The sequence below is a fragment of the Lissotriton vulgaris genome, chromosome 4_1, assembly GCF_964263255.1.
Source record: "Lissotriton vulgaris chromosome 4_1, aLisVul1.2, whole genome shotgun sequence".
Classification (NCBI taxonomy): Eukaryota; Metazoa; Chordata; class Amphibia; order Caudata; family Salamandridae; genus Lissotriton; species Lissotriton vulgaris.
Genome location: NC_141691.1, coordinates 768875675 through 768901541, shown reverse-complemented (window position 1 = coordinate 768901541; position 25867 = coordinate 768875675). Strand labels below are relative to the sequence as shown.

Below are 25867 nucleotides of genomic sequence, written 5' to 3'. Positions count from 1 at the left end.
AAAGTAAAATTTTCGATGACTAAGGAAGATGTGCGAGAGGCTGATAATAAGTAAATGAATTAGGATAGGCTTTAGTCCGTTTTAAAAGGAGCACCATGAAAGCCCTTTTCAATTCTCCTGCATTACTGCCTTATTCAGTGGAATGGTGCAAAGATCCATTAAAGTAGGCATGACCATATAAGCAGACACTTTTATTAACTTCACTGTGCATTCGTCAGGAGAATCAGTGGCGGCCCGTGCATGTATGCGCGTTCGGGTGGTGAGGCGGGGTGGGGTGGGGTGGGGTGGGGCAGGGGTTGGGGGGTGAAAGTGACGAATAACAGGATAGGTAATGTAAAATAAATAAATACATGAAACCACTTACCTTGCGCTCGCCACTTTACAGTGGATACATTCTCTTCTTGAATACCTTGTACAGATTCCTGTTGTCTTGTCCTACTTGATTCTCTTGTTTTTACTCTATATTGTTTGGTACCGAGAATGTCTTTATCCAGTGAAAAATTGAATACTTACTATCTTACTATCCCAGGTGGTTTTTACTGCTCTGCATTTCTATACTTGTGTCTTCCTTGACAAGCAACTTGAATTAATCAGTTCTAAAATCACCATTCAATGAGCATAACACCACTTTTCCTAAATAAAACTAAATGAGGAGTTAAAATCTTTTCCTTGTCCTGAGATTTTTTGCTTCAGAGTCAGAGGTTCTATTTGCATTTCTTGGTACTGCTACTTGTATTGCTCTTTTTGAAAAGCCTAGGTGTTTGCTTACATTTGGAAGTAACATATACTATACCAAAAGTACTTTCATTTTGCTTTCCTTTCTGGACTCCATCATATTTCTACCCAAGTTATTTTAAGGTCACCGTTAGAAGATTTATTATACGATCATTACACATTAGTGGTTTTTTTCAACAGATTAGTAATTGAAACTTAGGGGGGATTAGGATGGCGGGCGGGCATCCCCGCGGTGTTGGGACCGTCCGCTGGAGATGCGGCGGTCCCGCACCGCAAATTAGGATGCGACCGCCTCCCTGGCAGTCGCATTCTGCAGTTTAACATTGAGGCAGGTGCTGCTTACAGCAGCACCCGCAGCAATGCCAAATTGCCATGTTGTGCATTTCCATGCATAACGTGGCAGGCACTGCGCGTTGCCTGCCACCTTATGCATGGAAAGGGAGGGAGGTACCCTGTGTACCCCCCAAGTGCACCCCCAAAACCCCGGGGCCCGCAATGGGCCCCCATAGCAAATCTCCACCAGCCTTTCCATGGCAGCGATACCGCCATGGAAAGGCAATTACATTCCAGCATCCTAATATGGCTGGCGGTGCCTGTAGGCACCCCCACCATATTAGTGGCCCAAGTCCGCTCGGCCGGCGAACGGAATGATTGCCGACCAGCGGAAAAGTGGCTTACGGACTTTCCGTCTGCAGCGTTACCCACCGCCATTGTAATCTGGCGGTGGGTAAATCAGGTTGCGATGGTAGGCGGATCAGCACCGCCGGGCCAGCGGCGATGATCCGTCCACCATCATAATCAGCCCCTAAATGTTTGTGCATGCATATCATCATCTCAGAAAGGTGACTATCATTCCCAATAGGGGTATATATTCTAGTACTTCACTGATGTTAAATCAGGAGATGATTCTTTAGAAACCTTTAATTGTGGTGTCAATGTGTTACTGAACACCAGTAGCCACGGATTAAACAAAACATCTGATTGATCAAATGGTGTCTGTGTATTCAAACACCCTAGGTCCATCCAAGAACCTTTAGTCCCAGAGTTTTGGGTTTCTCCAGGAATCGTAGGTGTAAGCCACAAGTCAAGACTGAGCCTCAATTACAAGTTCCTTATTATCTCCCCATGAAATTACAGGCATCACAAGTTAGAGTCCACAGATAACCTGTTGGATCTGGGATTATTGGGTCCTTTATGCAGATTTTCATTGTTTTTAAGGTCTTTGAAGCAAACATTCACCAGCTAAAAGGTACAGCCGATGAATATTGGTAGGGGCGACAGGCGGGGTGAAGGATCTGGAATACATAGCTGGAGAGTGTTTGGTGGGAGGGGAGGCCGTAGTCTATCTGGGTGGGGAATATGGTCTGCTCCCCTCTTTATGCCTGAGTGGGTGGGAAGGAACTGTGCTGTTTCAGCCCCTGCCCCAGATCCACACTTTGTAAAACTGGTCAAGTCTTTATGGACACAGATTTCAACGACTGGACCACATAGCGATTCCGCTTCAGAAATTCACAATGGAGGCCTATGGCCCATATTTAGATCCTTGCAAAAACAACAGTTGATGGACAGAATGCAGAACAATGTCATACATTCACCCCAGTACAGAGGTCTGGGCATAAATCCATCGTGTTTTTGCTCACCAAGCCACCCCAGTTCAGACATGGCCATATGCAAATCAGCCTTGACCCTGTGCCTCATGGGAACAGTCCAGCCCGTACTGCCAAGCCATGTCTTGCCTGGACCAGAATCAAGCATCCTAGGACCGGTTTCTGGCTATCAGCCGTCATCAGCCAGGATAGCTTGACTCCAGTGGCGTGGAGAGCACAGGACTCACATCTGAGCATACCCGTCCCACTCGGGGTGACAAATGCAAAAACAACAGTTGATGGACAGAATGCAGAACAATGTCATACATTCACCCCAGTACAGAGATCTGGGCCTAAATCTATCGTTTTTTGCTCACCAAGCCACCCCAGTTCAGACATGGCCATATGCAAATCAGCCTTGACCCTGTGCCTCATGGGAACAGTCCAGCCCGAACTGCCAAGCCATGTCTTCCCTGGACCGGAAACAAGCATTCTGGGACCGGTTTCGGATTCATAATCCTCATCAGCCAGGCTATCTTGAATCCAGTGGCAAAGTGAGCAAGGGACTCACGTCTGAGCATACCCTGCCAACTTAGGGCGAACAAATTCAAGATAGCCTGGCTGATGAGGATTATGAATCCGAAACCGGTCCCAGGATGCTTGTTTCCGGTCCAGGGAAGACATGGCTTGGCAGTTTGGGCTGGACTGTTCCCATGAGGCACAAGGTCAGACTGATTTGCATATGGCCATGTCTGAACTGGGGTGGCAGAGTGAGCTAAAGAATGGTGATGGATTAAACCCTGAACAGTTGACTGGGGGTGAGTGTTTGATTTGGTCAAACGCTCCGTCCATCATCCCCATTTGTATCGCTTTGTCCGCCCTAGGTTGGCAGGGTATGCTCAGACGTGAGTCCCTTGCTCACTTTGCCATTGGATTCAAGATAGCCTGGCTGATGAGGATTATGAATCCGAAACCGGTCCCAGAATGCTTGTTTCCGGTCCAGGAAAGACATGGCTTGGCAGTTCGGGCTGGACTGTTCCCATGAGGCACAGGGTCAGACTGTTTTGCATATGGCAATGTCTGAACTGGGGTGGCAGAGTGAGCTAAAGAATGGTGATGGATTAAACCCAGATCAGTTGACTAGGGGTGAGTGTTTGATTTGCTCAAACGCTCCGTCCATCATCCCCTTTTGTATCGCTTTGTTCGCCCTAAGTTGTCAGGGTATGCTCAGACGTGAGTCCCTTGCTCACTTTGCCACTGGATTCAAGATAGCCCGTCTGATGAGGATTATGAATCCGAAACTGGTCCCAGGATGCTTGTTTCTGGTCCAGGGAAGACTGCGGGTGAGTGTTTGATTTATTCAAACGCTCCGTCCATCATCCCAATTTGCATCGCATATTTAGATCCTGGCACTGACGCCACCATGCAGGAAGACCGCCCACCATATTTAGAGATCCCTATGTGTCCAGCAGGTATCTCTATGCTGTGAAGAAGGCCACTGCAATGGTAGCGTTCTTCACAGCACTGAAGATTTACGAGTGGGTGCCATGTTTACAGTGATGCTTAGAAAACGATTTTGTTCACAGAAAACAAAGTCTCAAAGCTGAAGTTTGTTTTGTGTGAACAAAATTTATCAGCCTTTATATTAGGGGGATGTAGGAGAGTAGGGTCTGCAATCCTATGATCACCCAGATTTTTTGCTTTTGTTTCACTGGTTTACGACTTTCTCTGGCTGTGGGCCTGCCAATCAGACCCACAGCCTGGCTGTTCTCTTTCTAAATTACGATATGTACCCTAGGTGCATTTACCAATTGGTACTGGGCCACCTTATCAGACCCTGTCACTCAGGGCATAGGTGTACCCAGGGCCGCCAGGGGCTGCAGCATGTATTATGCCACCCCTGGCTGGCCTCCTAAATTTGACACAACTGGCTGCATGACAGCTGGGGCGAAGTCGTGTAATCACCCTTTGCTTTAGATATAGTAGCTCTATATCTAACCATACGATGGACACCCGAGTCCCTATCAGTCACTCCTATGGCAGGCCTTGACAATCCTGAAGGCAGAGTGCATGGGCTCGCGTGAACTGTGTTCTGGCCCGAGCCGAGCCGGTTGCAGCTTGCGGAGAAAAGACCCAATGGCTGTTCCATGGTAACGCGTGCCACATCGGTAACTTCGGTGTCGCGTTATCAAGACATGTCGAGTAAGGTGTCATACGAATCGGGATGCTGCCCTCTCACCAACTCTGGCGACGAGGTTAGCATTCCGCCCTTCTAGAGGGACACGACATGTACGTAACTGTGAACCCCGGTTAAAGTTAACGAAAGCCTCAGCTCCACAAAATGGATGCTGCCACCACAGACACGAGTCTGACCTCCTGCTGCTGGGAGTCCTTCCAGCGAGGAGCGCTTGGACAAAGGGTTTCCTGTCTAGGGCGGTGTTCGCACCGTCCCAGACAGGGTTGGTGTATTCTGGGTAGGTAGGGCTTTTGCGAGAAGGTGACTGCGGAGTGGCACCCCGGTGCTCACTACGCATCTGCCGGTTAGAACCAGTTCCAGGGGCGACAGCCCTGGCCTGGGGAAAGTCCGGCAGGGGAGAGGGGTGTAACTACCCCCCTTCCTGGTCCCACCCTTAGGGCAGGACCTAGTCATGTACCCACCCCTTTCTTTAGGATAAAGGCCGGAGCGGGGACCCTTCCAAATTAGATCATCTTTGAATCAAGAATACTTTCTACGAAAGGACTTCAAGACTCTTCTCAAGATTTCTCCCTTGTGGCTAAGGAGTAGTCACCCTGCATCAGCGGGCACCATCTAAGAACTCTGCGGTTTGCTGTAAGTCCTTCCTCAAGGAATCCGACGGCCCAGCTCGACGAGAACCGGCTTCCCTGGCACCTCTGACCTCTACCCCCGTCATCAGCTCAGCTGTGACCTGTGGGTGCGACGAGACCTCGAGGGACCGGCCATCATCAGAACCTGCACGCTCTTAAAAACCAGCACGACCATCGAGGTAACTCTCTGGTGAGTGCTCTGGGGTCCGAGAAGCCCCGACCCTGAGCCGCTCCAGCTCCGAAGTGCAGTCCCCCAGCATCTCCACGATCTGCGTGGGGCCCTTCTGCTCGCTGCTCAGCACGTTGCCTGGTCACTAGCCGCTGGCTTGTGTCCTTCTGTGACGACATCCGAGAATCATCACTGCCGGTCTGGTTGCTCCAGACTGGCCCTTGCTTCCATCTTTTCGAGAAGCACCCCGGACCCTCCTGGTCCACTCAAGACGCCGACAGCGACATCCGTCGTGGGACAGCTCGCACCTCCACCGTGGTCGCCGACAACGCCTCCTGGTCCGTGAGGCTGCAGAGCCTAGCGTCGCCCACTCACCTGGTCGAGGTGACGGCCAACTGGTGCCTTCCTGGTACCCTCTGACTACTGGCTAGTAGTACGAACTTGGTCCCCTCTGCTTTCAGGTTTCTTCAATCTCCGATCCAGGCTTGGATCTCTACGAACTATTCAGCACTGGTCGCCGGCCAGCAACTCCTTTTCTTCCGGCTCCTGGCTCGTCAGCGAAGACCCCGACGCCTGTAAGACTTGTGCAGCCGCAGCCCTCGTGGCTAGGTAACTCGGCATTTCAGTGCCTGCATAGCCTCCTTACTCTAGGGTCCCGAGTCCCTCGCTTCCGACTTGCCTTAAACCTTTCCGTGTCCTCGGACACTTATTTTACCTGTGCACTTAAAGTATTTGCTAAAGAGATTTGGTTTGTGCTAAGTACCCTGTCCTCATAAAGAGTACAGGGCTGTTGTGATTCTTAATAAATATACTGTTTATTTTCATAACACTTGTGTGGTGTCCTTTCACTGGGTGTTCAAGGGGTACATGTGTGGTAAACAGCTGGCTTAACGCGCCCTCTCGAGTCTTTAGCCTTAGACTGCTCGTATCCACGCTACTAGGATAGCTGGTCTATAGGTTGACTTACAACCAAACACCATAAGGGTCGTTGGAACGATACATAGCGGTCGCTAGAATAGCGAACGTTGCATATCGGGCCAACTTCTCACATTGGTGGCAGCGGTGGGATTTGAGCTTGCTGTTGTTTTACCACACGTATCCTAAGAATATCTTGTTGAAAGATCGCGCAAGTACTGTTAGTACATATAACTAAAGCTTAGAATACTCTGAGTTCTACTGAACCAGCTGTTGTAGCTCCTCAAGGCTTAGCACACCTTGGCTACAACTCTTAGCAAGGGATCAGTAGGAAAACACATAGTGTAGGTAGGTGCATCACTTACACCACACTAGAAACAGTATGTCGGGCCAAGGAGGAAACTCTGAGTCTCCCCTTGTGTCAGTTGACCCTCCACAGGTCATCCCTTCAGGATATACTGTGCTGAGCTTCAAGGAGTTAAGACGACTGTGTCACTCCCGGAAGATTCAGCAGGGGTCTAACCCCACAACGTCCTTTCTGATTGGTCTCTTGGAGACTTATGATGCCAGGAGAGCTGAGAAACTTCGTAGCTCTTCTAATCCAGAAGGAGACATGCCTCCCCTCGAGGGAACCCGAGATGATCCTGACCTCATCCACCTCGTAACTGAGAACGAAGAGGGAGAGGAGGACGAGGATGAGGATCTCTCTGGGGACGAGGCAGATAAGGGACAGGTAGAAGTCGTCAGACTAACACGGTCCAACTTAAGCAGACACGATAGTGGTACTGGGGGAACCCCGGCGCTGCTGTCGGTCCCGCTTAACCTGGGGAATGGACGAGCCCGATCTCTGTCAAGAGACTCTGGCAGATCCCTTCATACCAACGGCTCTCACAACTCTTCTCAAAGAGGGATGACGTCCCCTCAGAGGAGAGTGTACGAAGCGAAGGAAAGGGCAGCTAATCTAATGATCGAAAGGGAAGAACTTGCCCTGGCCAAGGAAAAGCTTGCTTTCGCTAGAGAGCAACAGTTAAGTGGGGCAATCCCCACTGGTGGCAGCAATGTACCTAGTAATAGGGAAAAGAGTTTCGATACGAAACACCTTGGGAAGATAGTGCCCCCCTTTAAACAAGGGGACGACATCCACAAATGGATTACTGCTTTGGAGAGGGCCTGCACTGTGCAAGGCGTTCCCCAGAGTCAGTGGGCAGCTATCTTGTGGCTCTCCTTTGAAGGAAAAGGAAGAGACAAGCTCCTCACCACAAGGGTAGAGGACGCTAATAATTACCACGTCTTGAAGAATACACTCGTTGAAGGGTTCGGCCTAACCACTGAGCAGTACAGGGTGCTGTTCAGGGATACCCAGAAAACGCAGGCTCAAGACTGGTCTGATTTTGTCGATTGTGCCACTAAGGCTTTTGAGGGCTGGTTGCTGGGCAGTAAGGTTACTGATTACGCAGGATTGTATAATTTGATGATGAGAGAACAAATTTTAAACAATTGTCAGAACCAGTTGTTGCATCAGCATCTTGTCGACTCGGATCTGACCTCTCCCCAAGAATTGGGAAAGAAGGCAGACAGATGGGTTCGTACGAGAGTTAAACAGAACCAGGACCAGAATCAAGGTGGTCAGAAGAAAGCAGACCAGAAGGGTAAAGATTCTAAGGGGGAACAAAATGACCAGAAGTCTTCGACAGGTCCCCAACAACCCAAAGAGGGTGGGGGTCAGGCTCCCCAAAAGAAGAAAGAAGGCCAATCCAAAAGATGGTGCCAGTACTGTAAAAGTAAATCTCACTGGTTTAGTGAGTGCACCAAGAAAGGAGGAGGGCAGACTCCTGCCACTGCAGCCCCTAAGGCACCTGTGCCCCCTAGTACAGTCAGCAGTGGTAGTGCGCCTCCCAAGGGTTTAGTAGGGTTAACCCTGTTTTCTGAGGGGCGTGACAACTTAGTTGGCACACTCACTCAGGCTGTCCTTGTCAGTACAGGGGACGCGGATGTGTCCCCTGACATAAGTCCCAATACGCTGGGCAAATACCGACAGACGCCTTTCATAAATGGAAAGATGGCTCAGGCCTATAGGGACACTTGTGCCAGCGTCACCATGGTGACGCCTAACTTTGTGGACCCTGGACAGATCATGCCAGGTACAGAATTCCTGGTGACCAATGCAAGCAATGTCACTACCAATCACAGTATGGCAATTGTAGCTTTCTCCTGGGGAGGGGTAACTGGCCAAAAGAAGGTTGTAGTTAGTCCGGACCTCCCAGTGGATTGTTTGTTGGGCAATGATTTGGAGTCGTCACAATGGTCAGAAGTGGAGCACCGGACTCACATGGAAATGTTAGGTTTGCCAGCACATGTGTTCGCTGTGACTAGGTCACAGGTCAGGAAATGCCCCACTGAACAGGTGCTGGATCCTGGAACAACGGACCAGACACCTCCCAAGAAAAAGAGCAGTAGGGTTAAGGCTGCGCCTTCCCCCTTGCCCCAGGTCGAGGATCAAGTCTCAGAGGAGGCTGACCTACAGGAATTGAGGGAAACTGAGCCTAGGGAGTTCGAACTTGATCAAGTTGAATTCTTGGGCTCAGGGGGACCCTCAAGGGAAGACCTGGGGAAGGACCAGTTAGACTGCCCTTCTCTTGAACCCCTCAGACAGCAGGCTGCTGCTGAGGCTGCTGGGAACGCCACAGGTACCCACAAGGTATACTGGGAAGATGGACTCCTGTACACTGAGTCAAGAGACCCCAAGCCTGGCATGACCAGGAGGCTGGTCGTCCCCTTGTCTCAGCGTGGTTTCCTACTTACCTTGGCCCACGAGATTCCCTTAGCAGGTCACTTAGGCCAGACGAAAACGTGGGACAGGCTTGTCTCGCACTTTCACTGGCCTCACATGAATGAGGATACCAAGGAGTTTTGCCGCTCCTGTGTCACTTGCCAAGCCAGTGGTAAGTCAGGTGGCACGACAAAGGCCCCCCTTATACCAATGCCTGTGGTGGGGGTGCCCTTTGAACGGGTGGGGATCGACATCGTCGGTCCCATGGAACCACCAACCGCATCAGGGCACAAGTTTATACTGGTGGTAGTGGATCATGCCACCAGGTACCCTGAAGCTATTCCCCTTAGGACCACTACAGCACCTGTTGTGGCAAGAGCCCTGGTTGGAGTATTCTCCAGAGTGGGCTTCCCTAAGGAGGTCGTCTCCGACAGAGGTGCAAACTTTATGTCGAGCTACTTAACTGCTATGTGGAAGGAATGTGGTGTCAACTACAAGTTCACTACACCCTATCATCCACAATGCAATGGGCTTGTTGAGAGATTCAACAGGACCCTAAAAGGGATGATTCATGGACTACCGGAAAAGCTTCGGCGTAGATGGGACGTCCTGATCCCCTGCCTCTTGTTCGCCTACAGAGAAGTCCCACAGAAGGGGGTTGGCTACAGCCCTTTTGAACTTTTGTACGGGCATCCTGTAAGGGGACCCCTGTGTTTGGTGAAGGAAGGATGGGAGAGACCTCTCAAAAAGCCGGCAACCAACATAGTGGACTATGTGCTTGGCCTCCGCTCGCGGATGGCTGAATACATGGAAAAGGCATCCGAAAACCTTAAGGCCAGCCAAGAACTCCAAAAAGCTTGGCATGACCAAAAGGCTGTCTTGACTGTTTACCAGCCCGGACAGAAGGTGTGGGTGTTGGAGCCAGTGGCCCCAGCAGCACTCAAGGACAAATGGTCCGGGCCCCACACCATCCTGGAGAAGAAGGGAGAGGTCACCTACCTGGTCGACCTGGGAACTCCCCGGAGCCCCCACAGGGTGCTTCATGTCAACAGGCTAAAAGCATATGTCGACAGGAAGGACATGAGTTTGCTCATGGCCCTAGATGAGGGACAGGAAGAGGAGAGTGACCCTCTCCCCGACCTGCTCACTCAGAATCCTGACGATGGCTCGGTAGATGGTGTTGTCTTTTGTGGCAGCCTCTCCGAACATCAACAGAGCGACTGTAAACAGGTTCTTCAGTCGTTCCGACATCTGTTTTCTCTGACACCCAGTCAGACCGATTGGTGCACCCATGAGGTCGACACTGGTGACAGCTTGCCCGTAAAGAGTAAGATCTACAGGCAGCCTGATCACGTTAGAGACTGCATCAAAAGTGAAGTGCAGAAAATGTTGGAGCTGGGAGTCATTGAACCCTCGGATAGCCCTTGGGCTAGTCCCGTAGTTCTAGTGCCGAAACCTCACACCCAGGGTGGTAAGAGAGAGATGAGGTTCTGCGTAGACTACAGGGGTCTCAATGCAGTCACTAAGACTGACGCCCACACAATACCAAGGGCAGACGAGCTTATTGATAGGCTGGCTTCGGCCAACTACTTAAGTACGTTTGACCTGACAGCTGGGTATTGGCAAATCAGGTTAGCTGAGGACGCCAAGCCTAAAACGGCATTTTCAACCCCTGGTGGGCATTATCAGTTCGTGGTGATGCCCTTTGGTCTGAAAAATGCACCTGCCACCTTCCAACGGTTGGTGAATCACGTCCTTACTGGGCTGGATGACTTCTGTGCGGCGTATCTTGACGATATTGCTGTCTTTAGCTCCACCTGGGAGGATCACCTGGTCCACCTGCGGAAGACATTGGAGGCGCTGCAAGCAGCAGGCCTCACTATCAAGGCCACCAAGTGCCAGATAGGGCAGACACAGGTTGTATACCTGGGCCACCTTGTAGGTGGAGGTCAGGTTCAGCCACTGGAGAGCAAGATACAGTCAATCAGGGACTGGGCTCCTCCAACCACCCAGACTCAGGTTCGAGCTTTCTTGGGCCTGACTGGTTACTATAGGAAGTTTGTCAGGAACTATGGTTCCATCGTGACACCATTAAATGAACTGACAAGTAAGAAAATGCAAAAAAAGGTTCAGTGGACAGCGAGCTGTCAAAAAGCATTCGATGACCTAAAGCAGGCCATGTGCACGGCGCCTATCCTCAAGAGTCCGGACTACTCCAAACCATTCATTGTCCAAACAGATGCTTCTGAGTTGGGTGTGGGAGCTGTTCTTTCTCAACTGAATTTTGATGGTCAAGACCAGGCCATTGCTTTCATAAGCAGAAGGCTGACCCCTAGAGAGAAGAATTGGTCAGCTATCGAGAGGGAGGCCTTTGCTGTGGTTTGGGCCCTGAAGAAGCTGAGGCCATACTTGTTTGGCACTCACTTCAAGATTCAGACCGACCATAAGCCCCTCTTGTGGCTAAATCAGATGAAGGGTGAAAACCCCAAACTGCTTAGGTGGTCCATTTCCCTACAGGGGATGGACTTCACAGTGGAACATAGACCTGGTACTGATCATGGCAATGCCGATGGGCTCTCCAGATATTTCCACTTAGAACAAGAAGACTCACCTGGTCAAGGTTAGCTAGTTGTTCCGACGTTTGGGGGGGGGTCATGTAGGAGAGTAGGGTCTGCAATCCTATGATCACCCAGATTTTTTGCTTTTGTTTCACTGGTTTACGACTTTCTCTGGCTGTGGGCCTGCCAATCAGACCCACAGCCTGGCTGTTCTCTTTCTAAATTACGATATGTACCCTAGGTGCATTTACCAATTGGTACTGGGCCACCTTATCAGACCCTGTCACTCAGGGCATAGGTGTACCCAGGGCCGCCAGGGGCTGCAGCATGTATTATGCCACCCCTGGCTGGCCTCCTAAATTTGACACAACTGGCTGCATGACAGCTGGGGCGAAGTCGTGTAATCACCCTTTGCTTTAGATATAGTAGCTCTATATCTAACCATACGATGGACACCCGAGTCCCTATCAGTCACTCCTATGGCAGGCCTTGACAATCCTGAAGGCAGAGTGCATGGGCTCGCGTGAACTGTGTTCTGGCCCGAGCCGAGCCGGTTGCAGCTTGCGGAGAAAAGACCCAATGGCTGTTCCATGGTAACGCGTGCCACATCGGTAACTTCGGTGTCGCGTTATCAAGACATGTCGAGTAAGGTGTCATACGAATCGGGATGCTGCCCTCTCACCAACTCTGGCGACGAGGTTAGCATTCCGCCCTTCTAGAGGGACACGACATGTACGTAACTGTGAACCCCGGTTAAAGTTAACGAAAGCCTCAGCTCCACAAAATGGATGCTGCCACCACAGACACGAGTCTGACCTCCTGCTGCTGGGAGTCCTTCCAGCGAGGAGCGCTTGGACAAAGGGTTTCCTGTCGAGGGCGGTGTTCGCACCGTCCCAGACACGGTTGGTGTATTCTGGGTAGGTAGGGCTTTTGCGAGAAGGTGACTGCGGAGTGGCACCCCGGTGCTCACTACGCATCTGCCGGTTAGAACCAGTTCCAGGGGCGACAGCCCTGGCCTGGGGAAAGTCCGGCAGGGGAGAGGGGTGTAACTACCCCCCTTCCTGGTCCCACCCTTAGGGCAGGACCTAGTCATGTACCCACCCCTTTCTTTAGGATAAAGGCCGGAGCGGGGACCCTTCCAAATTAGATCATCTTTGAATCAAGAATACTTTCTACGAAAGGACTTCAAGACTCTTCTCAAGATTTCTCCCTTGTGGCTAAGGAGTAGTCACCCTGCATCAGCGGGCACCATCTAAGAACTCTGCGGTTTGCTGTAAGTCCTTCCTCAAGGAATCCGACGGCCCAGCTCGACGAGAACCGACTTCCCTGGCACCTCTGACCTCTACCCCCGTCATCAGCTCAGCTGTGACCTGTGGGTGCGACGAGACCTCGAGGGACCGGCCATCATCAGAACCTGCACGCTCTTAAAAACCAGCACGACCATCGAGGTAACTCTCTGGTGAGTGCTCTGGGGTCCGAGAAGCCCCGACCCTGAGCCGCTCCAGCTCCGAAGTGCAGTCCCCCAGCATCTCCACGATCTGCGTGGGGCCCTTCTGCTCGCTGCTCAGCACGTTGCCTGGTCACTAGCCGCTGGCTTGTGTCCTTCTGTGACGACATCCGAGAATCATCACTGCCGGTCTGGTTGCTCCAGACTGGCCCTTGCTTCCATCTTTTCGAGAAGCACCCCGGACCCTCCTGGTCCACTCAAGACGCCGACAGCGACATCCGTCGTGGGACAGCTCGCACCTCCACCGTGGTCGCCGACAACGCCTCCTGGTCCGTGAGGCTGCAGAGCCTAGCGTCGCCCACTCACCTGGTCGAGGTGACGGCCAACTGGTGCCTTCCTGGTACCCTCTGACTACTGGCTAGTAGTACGAACTTGGTCCCCTCTGCTTTCAGGTTTCTTCAATCTCCGATCCAGGCTTGGATCTCTACGAACTATTCAGCACTGGTCGCCGGCCAGCAACTCCTTTTCTTCCGGCTCCTGGCTCGTCAGCGAAGACCCCGACGCCTGTAAGACTTGTGCAGCCGCAGCCCTCGTGGCTAGGTAACTCGGCATTTCAGTGCCTGCATAGCCTCCTTACTCTAGGGTCCCGAGTCCCTCGCTTCCGACTTGCCTTAAACCTTTCCGTGTCCTCGGACACTTATTTTACCTGTGCACTTAAAGTATTTGCTAAAGAGATTTGGTTTGTGCTAAGTACCCTGTCCTCATAAAGAGTACAGGGCTGTTGTGATTCTTAATAAATATACTGTTTATTTTCATAACACTTGTGTGGTGTCCTTTCACTGGGTGTTCAAGGGGTACATGTGTGGTAAACAGCTGGCTTAACGCGCCCTCTCGAGTCTTTAGCCTTAGACTGCTCGTATCCACGCTACTAGGATAGCTGGTCTATAGGTTGACTTACAACCAAACACCATAAGGGTCGTTGGAACGATACATAGCGGTCGCTAGAATAGCGAACGTTGCATATCGGGCCAACTTCTCACAGGGGATATTTAACATTTTCCTTGCCCATTTTTGCATGGTGAAAACAGTTATGGAAAATGAGTGACGGTCGTCATGCCCTGAATGGGGGTGGGAGGGAGACAGTCACTGTTGTGGCGGGGGGTCCACCTACTGGGGTAACTGCTGCAGCTGGGAAGGGGTGTTAGGCCAAACGCTAAGGGTATAGACAAGTAACGCACACACACACTTGGCTGACTCGTGTGGACCGAAAGTCCCGTGCGACCCCGGCCCGTTTATTTATGCTCTCTGGCCACGCCTGGCCAGAGAGTGATACAATGTTGTTGGGTACTTCCTGCGACCTGCCCTCAGGCAGAAACACAAGAGCGTTACATCCCATCCCAAATCAGTTCTTTATCAATATTTCAAATGGTTACTAGTTAGCATACAAAGTCTGCTAGTCTCTGGCTGGGCCGAGGGTTCGGCCTGAGATAGTATGGTCGTGGACGATGTTCTCGAGACTGCTCACAATTCGACTCACTGTCTGAAAGTGCCGATTGCACAGGACTGGCCATGGATGTTCCGCCGTGATCGGTCTCAGAGATGGTTAATTCAGGATCTGTACTGGCTAGCTGATCTGTTGATTGAGATGCGTCGGTCATTGGTGGTACCTGTTTGAACCAGGACACATTCTGAGTCACCAATTCTCCATTCCTTTCTGCGGTGATGGTCGTGCCCTTTGTTGACTTCACGACCCATGGCCCAGCCTCATAGGGGGTGTGGAACTTGCCACCAGGCCGTCTGGTCTGGATCAGCACTGAATCCCCTGGGATCAGCAGCTGGGGGCGAGCCCTCCGTTGCCAACTGGCTTTTTCATTGGTGTTGCACCTTCTGTCTTGTGTTGCTTGTGGGTCGTATGGCTCAGGGGCCCACGTGTCTGCCATGGGCAACATGTCTCGCCGCGGACCGGTCAGCATGAGTGACCAGTGGGATCGTTGCGTGGTGGAATGCGGGGTGCTTCTGTACTCCAGTAGGAAGTGTTGGAGAGCGGCCTATGGGTCTTTCTCTTCCGCAGTTGCGATATGTAGGACTTTGTCGATGGTCCGCATAAATCGCTCAACTTCCCCGTTGGCTTGCGGCCACTGTGGCGTAATTCGGTGGTGCTTGATTCTGAGTTTTTCCAAGAAGTCCTTAAACTCGCTACCCTGGAATGGAGGCCCATTGTCTGTTTCGATCACCTGTGGCAGGCCGAAAAGTGCGAACGACTTATTCAGGATCGGCTGCACTTTGGCAAAACTCGTAGATGGTGCGACCTCCACTATGGGATATTTGGTGAGCTGTCAACCAATACAACGGTGATCCTCCCGTCGGAGAAACTTCCAAAATCAAGACTGACCCATGACCATGGTGAAGGTGCTGGATCTTCTGTGATGACAGCACTGGATTTTCTGCGTAGCTGGTGAGTTGACAGGACCAACAGTTGTGAACCACGGTGTCCACGCTCTCTTGAAGATTGGGGAACCACACCTTTTCCCTCATCCTGGACTTCATCCTTCTGGTGCCTTGGTGGCCTTCGTGTGCAAGGACTGTGGCTTGTTCCTGCAAATCCTTTGGGATCACAATATGCGACCCTCTCAGGATGACACCATTGTCAGCAACACTGAGCTCATCATGAACTCTCCAAAACTGTGCCAGCCGGGTCTTTCCGCTTCATTCCAATCTTGGACTCCTCTGAGGAATCCTTCCCATGACCCACTTGTCAGCGCTTGATGGACTCGTTGGAGTACTGGGTCAGCTTCGATGTGCGTTTTGATCACGTCGATTGACATTGCTCGCGGGCATGCCCATTGGGACACCATATTGACAAAGTCTTCCGTTGTCGACTCTTGCTCGACGTCAGCCTCACTTACTTTTGCCGGGTGGCAAGATAAAACATCAGCAGAGTTCTTGGCCCCAGGCCGGTACACTAAGTCCATTTGGTATTGTTGCACCTGTATGGCCCCTCTCTCTATTCTGGGAGGTGGATTCGGGGCTGTCCCTTTGAACAGAGGGAGGAGTGGTTGATGATCAGTCACGACCCGGAATGGGTGCCCAGGTACATATAGATGGAAGTGGCTACAGGCCCACTTCACAGCTAGCGCCTCTCTCTCAATTTTCGAGTATCGTGATTCCGTTGCGGTGAGGGCTTTGCTCGCGAATGCCAAGGGAGCCCAGGTTCCTGGTTCGGTTTCCTTGGTAAGTAGCGCCCCTAGTCCAACTGGGCTGGCATCAACCAATATTTCTGTAGACCTGGTGACGTCAAAGTAAGCCATCGTGGTGCTAGCTAGCAATGCTGACTTCACTTGATAAAATGCTTTGCTTTCGACAGACGTCCACTTCCAGGGTGTTTCCTTCTTCGTGAGGCTTCGTAACGGCTCGGCAATCGTTGCCAGATTCGGGATGAATCTTGCACAGTATGTCGCCATCCCCAGAAAGCTTCGGACTTCTGACACACTGGAAGGGGCAGGGGCACCCTGGATTGCTTGTGACTTTCTGGGATCCACTTTGACTCCTTCTGAGCTGAACACGTACCCAAAGACCAAAGAAGTCAATTGTTTTCTGGAAAAACTGACACTTCTCCTTGTGGAGGGTCATGGTGTTCCGATAGTCATTGTAAGGTGGCTCTGAGCCGTCTATGGTGTTCTTCGACTGTTTTTGAGTGTATTAGGATATCTTCACTCACGTTGAGGACACCTTGAAGGCCTGACAGAATTTCCTTTACAGTGTTTTGGAAAATCTCAGTGGCCCAGGATATGCCAAAAGTAAGCCTCTTGTATCGGCGGAGTCCGAGGTGGGTAGAGAACGTAGTAATATAACTACTCTCTTCCGCTAGTTGCAGCTGGTGGTATCCGGTATTGAGGTCCAGCTTGGAGAACCATTGTGAGCCGTTAAGGTCGGCAAGGATATTGTCGACCGTTGGTGTGAGGTGCCTCTCCCGTTTGATGGCGCGATTTGGCATTCTCATATCTGTGCAGATTCTTATCTTGCCTGGCTGCTTCGGTTTTTCAGCGATGACTATGGGCGACACCCATGGGGTGGGACCTGACACTTTTTCAAGCACGCCTTGCTGCTCCAACTTTAAAAGCTACTGCTCGACCAGCGATCTCAGATGAAACGGAACTCGCCGGTGACGTAGCGCCACTGGCTGTACTGCCTTGTCAATATGGAGCTTTACCGGTTGCTTCTTAATGGTCCCCAGCCCTTCAAATAGATGCAGGAATGACTCAAAGATATCTTCTGTCTGGAGCATTTTTACGGCATTTGCGAATGCTATCAGCTGAAGATCCCCCGCGGTGTGGCTTCCGACCAACAGGTCTGCCTCTCTGTCTACAACGTGAAACGTTGTTGTGACTTCCTTGGCCTCAGCTCTCACTTGGACTACCATTTTGCCTCGGAGAGGAAGTGGTTTCTGGCTCCCGTATGTCAAAAAACTGATTTTGGACGGGGTAAGCTGCGGTCTTGGGTTCAAGTTTTTGTAGTGCTGCAGGCCCATCACGTTGACGGTGGCTCCTGTGTCGATCAGGCATGTCACTGGGGATCCATCTATCTCAATGCTGCATTTTGGGCTGTAACCTCCGTCTTCTTTTCAGATCACTGGCAAAAGGATACGAAGTAGCATTCTTCCTCTTCATCTGTGAGGAGTCATCCAGGTGCTGATTGCTGCGAGACGGTGTCTTCATTGACCGTGACGTCGTCAGCTCTTCTAGCGTTAGATGCCTCACCGCACCTGCTGGCGACTTCTTTCCGGCGGTGCTCTTGCCTCGGAGTCCTCCTCGGCACACACTAGCGAAGTGGTTCGGGATCCCGCACTTTGAACAGGTTTTGACTCTCGCCGGGCAGCCATCTAAGTTGTGTTCTTCCTTCCCACAGTATTCACACGTCGCACGCCGCGTCGTTCTGGTGGACCATCTTCCTCGCCCGATCCGAGTTGGTGTACGGATGGCATCTACTCACTCTGTCTTTATGTGAGCATGTGTGTCCGCTTGCTGATTAAGCGCGGCCTCCATTGCTGTTGCACTGATGTCCGATAACTCATGTGACTGCGCCAGGAGCAGAATCTCCTCTAGGGTGATGCGCGGTTGTCCGAGAATCAGGGTCCTCAGTGTTTTATTGCGGCAGCCTTGGATTAGATGTGCTGTGACTTCCTTAGTCGGATCGTCTTCTGTGCACGTGCTCACTAGTTCTCTGAGCCGAGCGTGGAAAGCGTCCATGGTCTCCCCTTCTCGTTGCCGGGACTGTCGGAACTTGAAGCGTTCGTAGTGAGGGTTGAGTTGCGGGTCGAAATGGACGTTCAGGGCTCTTACTGGGCGCCGTAGTTATTCGGGGCACTAGTGTTCGGAAGGTGTGCAAACAACTTATAGATTTTGGTTTGACTGGGTTTTTCCCCTTTGTTTATATGCCGGTACTTGTACTTTTGCCAATGATTGTTGGTGTTGTGGTGCTCTTGACGCGTCCCCGACCGCTGTGCTGGGCTGTAGCAGCGGGGGTCTTCCTCCCGGGCCTTCAGCGTTCACTGCTCGCTCTTTTCCTCATACGCGCCGGGCCTCAGGCGCTCACTGCGCATGCGCGCACCTCTCCGATGGCTGGAGGCTGCCTCGGGGCATTCCCTTGGCACGATGCCCTCAGGTGAGATTCCGCAGCGCAACGGCTTCAACTGCGCGGCTCACCGGACTCTCCCAGGCGCCGACAGGGCTCAGCCTTCTCCCGCTGCGGCGTCGTGTAGATCGGACGCGTCCCTCTTTTACTGCGCTCCGGCTCCGTCTCGCTGGGCAGCAAGAGCAGGCACAGGCGGTGTGGGTCGCCTTACCCCGCCCTCGTCGCCAGTGTGGGGGCTGGGGGGGTCCACCTACTGGGGTAACTGCTGCAGCTGGGATCGGGGTATAACTTGGGGGTGTTAGGCCAAACGCTAAGGGTATAGACAAGTAACGCACAAACACACTTGGCTGGCCCCATGTGGACCGGAAGTCCCGTGCGACCCCGGCCCGTTTATTTATGCTCTCTGGCCACGCCTGGCCAGAGAATGATACAATGTTGGTGGGTGCTTCCTGCGACCTGCCCTCAGGCAGAAACACTAGAGCATTACAACTGTGAACCCGTGGTCCTTTAACAGACTGACTGCTGGGTCAGGGGCTAATGTCGACATAGCCAGGGAAGGCTATGCTAACAGTAGTTTACACGACTTTAAACAAAGCGGAGGAGCTGGGCTGGAGGGCTAGCCTATCAGTTTATGGCATTGCACCTGATCCACTGAACTCTAAATGAGGCCCTTAGTCATGCCCACACACAGAAAAATATTGGTGACTAAGGGCTAAACTCTTCCTTACACGTGTCTCAGTAAACTGCGGCTCCAGCCTAACACATGTTTGTGCATAGGCTGCAATTATGTTTGTCAGAGTTTATCGACCCCGGGAGCTAAAATTTGGCAGGTCAAGCCAATTAAAACAGTCTGAGAGAAACGCCCAAAAAAATCACAAGATGTGGATTTTGGTGCAGTAAACTCTAAAACCCACAGGTTATGCCTCATTTTGCAGGACTGAACTCTGTGTTAATTAGAGCAGCCCACCGGGCCACTAAGACTGAGAGGCAATACCCCCTAGCTTTTATCTGATTCCATGTCAGAATGAAGGAAAGGTAAACCTTCAACAATGTAATGTCATCTGTATTTATGATTTTTTTTTATTTTGCCCTCCTATTAATTATTGCATGCTTGCTGGGATGTGAGGGATTTAAAAGCTGACAGCTGACCTTCATTTCATATCGAACTTTATTTCTGGTCTACCTAACATTCTGTTTGCTTGTTCTCTCCGTTGACGCTTTTCTATGTGTATCTGTAGAATTGCCTTATCTTCCACTTGCCCATCTGATAGAACTTAATTTGTGTTCTTGCAGTCCCGTTGTAACTTTGTTCAGGTCAGTATCTTCAGCAGCCAGTATCTTGGGCAGATGTAGCATTTATGCCTGAAACTTGTTACAATAATCTAATATCACCTTCATGCTGTTGTTTCAGTGGTTTGCCATTCATGCTCTCATTCTTCTTTCTATACCATTTGAAGTACTTTGTGTATTGCAGTCCTAAATAAGTGCAGGAATGGAATTGAAAACGCCTGATTACTCAGCTTAGCATCACTTCTCCATGTTTCCTTTTCTTCCTGGCCCAAAGTCACGTTCAGTTACAATCCACACAATGTTGATGTGATTAGTAAAGACGAACCGGTAAAGAAATTGAGCATTTGGAAAGGCGTTTTTAAATTAACCATGCTTAAAAAAAAAAGAAAAAAAAAGATCCATAATTACAAATAGGTGGGCATTTTTTTTTCTTTTTTATAATAAGACAATGAACATCTTGGAGCATTACTTTCAGAGTGCTGATTTCTCTTTCTATAAAAGTATATATATCCACAGTAGGAGGCTCACAATAGAATCCAAACACGTCTGAAAAAAATATTCTAGGACCAAGGACTTCATTTAAACTGGTGGACCGTCTGCGGTCCACCAGAGAAGCGAATGCCAAGGCGGAGGTTAGGACAAGAGGCCTGATGCGCAGTTGTTGTTTTTCGGAATAATGGAGCCAATTTTCCCTTCCAATGTCCACCATATGAGACAGAGTCAACACGGCCCCCAAGAAAATAAGTGATGGTTAACCCCCCCACAATAGGGCGGGACAACCATCACTGTGATCGGGCAAGTCCCTTGTCATGCAGGCCACTAGATCAGAAAATGACATCGGTAGAGCCAGCAAATGCTCCAGTGGAGTAAATTTGTCTCTTCCCTATACTCTAACAGACTTACACCCAGTCAAAGGCGTTGGGCAACAGAGCTGGGGAGAGAACTATCGGACAAGGAATGGGGGGATCTATTACAGGGCTAGACACACAGCCCGCAATACATCCAGTATCAACGCGGCCACCAAGATAACTACTTTTTGGTACTTACCTCCAGGGCATCTCAACAGAGGTAATCAGGAGCGTAGCCCAACTTGCTGGCGAGGCTGCGGAGCAGATGGCACCTTTCTACACTTGCTCTGGGACTGTCCAAGCTTGACATCCTATTGGGCCCGGATACCGGATGAGGTCGATACACAATTCGACACACAGATTCCATGGTTCCCAGTATATGTGGTTTAGAAGCCATTAACTTATCCGCTCAAATCTCACAAAGGAGGCAAATGAGTCTAGCACTTGGCGTCGCTCTCCAGAATATTCTCTCCCATTGGGGGACCCACACCACACCCACACACCTAGGTTGGCTTCAAAGATTATGGTTCATTCTAGGGATGGAACGGTTGACTGCCACCCTCACAGCCACAAAGTCCACTTACGGAGAGATTTGAGACAATTTCTTACCCTCTTGTCCACGAAATTTAGGGAAACACTTGTCCTAAGTACCTACGCATCCTTCGATTAATCGAAGTGGAGTAAATTTCACTGCAGATAGAAGGCACGTAGAGCAGACTGCAGCCAACATACACGAGGTCTATTGCAGGAGAACAGGGGAAGGGAGGGAGGGGAGTTTGGGAGTGTGCTTAACTATTTCATTTTGTACTATATATTAAAATCACACGAAGAATGCTGCAACGCTCCCTGTTGAGATTTACGGCATAAAAGAAGCGGTAAGTAAACCGCATGCAATATATACTTCTATGCTCTTGAGGCATGTGAATAATAAAAAGATTTAAACCATAAACAGACTTACAGCAGTGCATCAGCTCCACAGATCTCTAAATGAGGTCCTACGTAATGGCCAGTTCCTCCTTGGCTAAATAAAAAAACTCCACTCATTCTGATTTCAAAATATGTTTTCGCTTGCATGAAAAGCACAACCTGATGGTTCAAGCAGTGTGTAAATCCAAGCAATACTTAAAAAGAAATGCACTGTCTAGCATTAAAATGACCATTACCAGTTACTTTCAATTCGATGGTTGTTTTTCGGTTTCTTTCCCCTAGCGGTGCCCTCAGGTAACAGCAGTAGACCCCACTGTCCGTAGGAGTGGTGTTCCTGATCCTCAAAGACCAGCACGCGTCATTTAAAACCTGCACGAGCTCTTGGTCGTCTTCAGGAAAGATGGCACCATTCCGTAGATTTTTCCTTGTAATCACATTCATATTTTCCATGTTTTTACTGACCTAAAAACAACAATATACAACTGATGGTCATTCGATCACTGTACAAAGAAAGCAAACTGTTCGTTTGATTGCTATACAATCAGGTCCAGTAAAAATACATTTGGATTATAAGCAAGAATATTTTATATTTAAAAAAAAGGTTTTATTATTTATATCAACACAAACGATACAGACGGTAAACAACGTGCTTGAGGCTACATGTCCGCAGACAGTACATGAGGTTACTAGGAAGAATGACATACAGCAATAGTTTTAATATGCGCGGTCGAGTTTACCGAGCAATACAGGTGTAACATCACATTCTTTTTTGCCTGTTAAGAGGTGCATCACAGGGACAGAGTGAAGTCCATGCGATCATGTAATAATTTTACATTCATTTTCCTCCCATCTCTAATTTCTTCAGTGACCCTGTCATCTGTTCTCACCTTAACCATACGGAGTCCTGCTGCCAGTAACCACTGAATCACGTCTTGCATCCAGCAGCCAAAAAATGGACCCTATTCTGTAGCAAGGGTTGATCTCCTCGCAAGGAGCAATGTCCTATGTCTTGTAATACCCTTCTTGGATCCCAGCCAGGTACAGCCCTACCACACAGTGTTTCGGCTTTGCCAATAGTGTTCCACCTGCTGCTTCCCACATTCAAGCCAAGACCCTATACAAGCACTCCTTCACCAGAGAGGACAGCAATATCATAAGTAAGATATCGGCGCCTCTAGCAGGGCACCTTGGACAGCCATGTTATTCTTATTCAGTATAATAGGGGATAAGAGAGGACCTATGCAAGAACGCTTATTGTGTGTAAAGAAACCTGGCATTATAAGTAACTGTTTTAGTGTAGAGAGTGCTAGAGAGAACCCAAACAGCTCTACATCTATGCAGCTCTGCAAGGATATGCTGTTTATCCTTCGTTATAAACAGAGGGGTCCCCAACAGATATGGAGTAGGTGAAGGACAGGGAAAATCAAGAAATCTTTCAAAGGGTTAAGAAGAAAAAAGTCAAACTTATTCCAGAAATGCAGTGTTTTATTCACCATGCATTTATATCATCGTAGTCGAATAGTACACATTACACAATAGGATTATAATTGGTTCCTGTGCCCATGGAGAGAAGGAGAGGGAGGGGGGACGATAGTAAAGTTTACAGAAAAGTTGTGACTCACTTTACATTCAATAAACACAAAGAACATACGTTAAAGTTCAAGTATAAATTCTGAATGATCATCATCCCAACAGGGTCATATACAAAATACAGAAAGTCCAGAATTTTTCAAAAAAGGTCAAGCTCCTATGAAGCCGTACAAATCACGCTGGTAATAGGAGTTGAGAAGGGGTAGATAGCAGTCTACGTTTCGACCCAAGGTGTTGTAGGATAGTTGATCCTTACAGTGCGGGTCTTCTTCAGGACATGTGGGGGTGGGGGGGTGTGGGCAAACCTCCTAGAGTTGAAGAAAAATAAAAAGTTTTTTGTAAATTACTTGTTTCAGGGCTATAAGTCCCTATCAGAACCGTAGCGGCAAAACGCCGCCCGGGAACAACGTTTAGAAAACACTGAGGGCTAAACATGAGGACATATATGTGAGACATGTACCTGCTGTGTGATGCAGGTCTACGTGTGATACGGATGATCACAACTGTCCGTGGAGGAAAAGTGAAAAGTTCGGAAGGGAGTTGCCTTATTTTCAAAACGGGCTGGATTATTTCAATCAGTCCATGTCTGGAAAGAGAAATGGAGGGCTAATCAATTAAACATCCCCAGAGCGAGTGCAGCTCTGGCGTTGGTTCTCTAGACGAGCTTACCCGTAGGCACTAGTCCTGCCTTGTAACGGAGGGTGTCTTGATGTAGATGGCGTCTCCTGTAATCAGGAAATCGTCCGGGAAAGGGGCGGGCTGGACAAAATCAACAGTCCGTGTCTGAAAAAAGGAATTGAAGGGCCAGTGAGCTAGAAGTCCAAAAATGGACACTCCAAAGAAAATAGGGTGTGCTGGCAGGCTTACCCGTAAGTGCAAGGCTTTCCGAGTCGACAGGGGTATCTCAAAGTCGATCGCGTCTCCCGTAACCAGGAAGTAACCTGGGAGGGGGCGTGGTAACCCTTAAATACGCGGCTAGTGGACATGGATGAAAGACTCTGCCGCGGTTGCTTAGCAACCATCCTGGTGTAAACAGTAAACGGGTGGACGAAATCGTGAATGGAATGTCACCCTATATTCAAATACTTGGCCGCATTAGTCACACAATGGGGTGAATGATTACCTTTCCAGACGGTATAGTGCGTGTAGGCAAATATACTCAGTTCAATACAGCGGTTCAGACGCATGAACCAATATGCATATTGAAAACAGTCAAAGGATAAATCTAGATCGTCTAGTTTCAATGATAGCTCAACAATTATACAGGCATTGGCACAAGCTGCTACAGTTAGATAAACAGTTAAAATGGTATCACTTGTCGGCATGAACCTGCCAACAGGGCGGTTTAATGCATGACATCTACATAACTTACACCGGGATACGCTGTAAAGGATAAGATACACAGTTAGCAAAGAAGTTAGAAAAGTTTTACTTATCAGCATTGGTCAATGCTAGAAAACAGGTTGTTGTAAGTAGGTTGAGAAATGAAATTTTATGAGACTCAGAGATTGGCCAGTTGAGCAAAGGTATTCTCAGACTCATTTAACCCATTTTTTACAGAGTCGAAAAAGTTAATCCATTTTAGTTCCCTGACATTCAGAACAGGGGTTATACTACCGCCCCTAGGGCCAAGTTTGACCTGCTCTAAGATGACCCACCTCAGGCTTTCCGGTGAGTGATTTTGTTCAGTACAATGTTCTACCATTGGGGCCCCTTGTACCTTACATTTGATCCTGCTGCAGTGTTGGAGAAACCTTACTTTGGCCCGTTGCTGTGTCTGTCCCACGTAGGGTAAATCGCATGGGCATTTAATGCAATATACCACGTTGATGGTGTTGCAATTGGTGTGAGATTTGAGTGTAACTCGTACTTGTTTATGGATGAATTCTTTAGTCTGTATAGTTGCAGGGCATGCTTTACAAGAGCCACATCTAAAGTGCCCCACAATCGGTGGGAGATTCCACAATGAGGTGATAGTGGGTTCATTCATGGTGTCAAGGAGTGAACAGACCACATGGTCACGAATGTTTTTGGCCTTTTTGAAGGAGTGTAGTGGTAGATCTTTGCTGTCAAGGTCCTCTGAAATGAGATTCCAATGTTTGTTGATGACTTTTTTTATTGAGTTGCTCTGAGTGGAAAAGGTGGTTACACAGATCAAACGCTTTTCCATATTTCGTTTTCGCTCATTAGGTTGTAGCAAGATATCCCGGTGATTAAACCATGCTCTCTTCCTGGCTTTTGACGTCAGGCGTTTCGGATAACCGCGTTCTATCAGTCGTGCCTTGAGGATTTCAGATTGTTCCATATAGTCCTCTTTCCTGCTACAGTTTCGGCGAATTCGCAGGAATTGCCCAAAGGGCAAATTATCCCTCAGACCTCGTGGATGATGGCTGGAGTATTGGAGTAACGAATTTCTCTCCGTCGGCTTCCTGAATAGGGTAGTATGTAATACATCCTCCTCCGCAATGATGGAAATATCCAAGAAATTGACAGATATCTTATCAAATTGAATGGTAAATTGGATATCTTGTGACCTTCTGTTCTACCAGATGAAAAAATCTTTAATTTCTGTCTC

The 25867-nt window shown here is 49.5% G+C and overlaps 1 protein-coding gene across 1 annotated transcript in view; it reads right to left on the bottom strand.

Annotated features, from left to right (window-relative positions):
* The window catches only part of LOC147722567 (CD83 antigen-like), a 156989-nt gene that overhangs the window by 90085 nt on the left and 41037 nt on the right, over positions 1-25867 (bottom strand). Inside the window, exon 3 of the mRNA XM_086965101.1 lies at positions 21939-22164. Coding sequence (XP_086821227.1) covers positions 21939-22164 — 226 coding nt within the window. The remainder of the gene's footprint in view (positions 1-21938; positions 22165-25867) is intronic.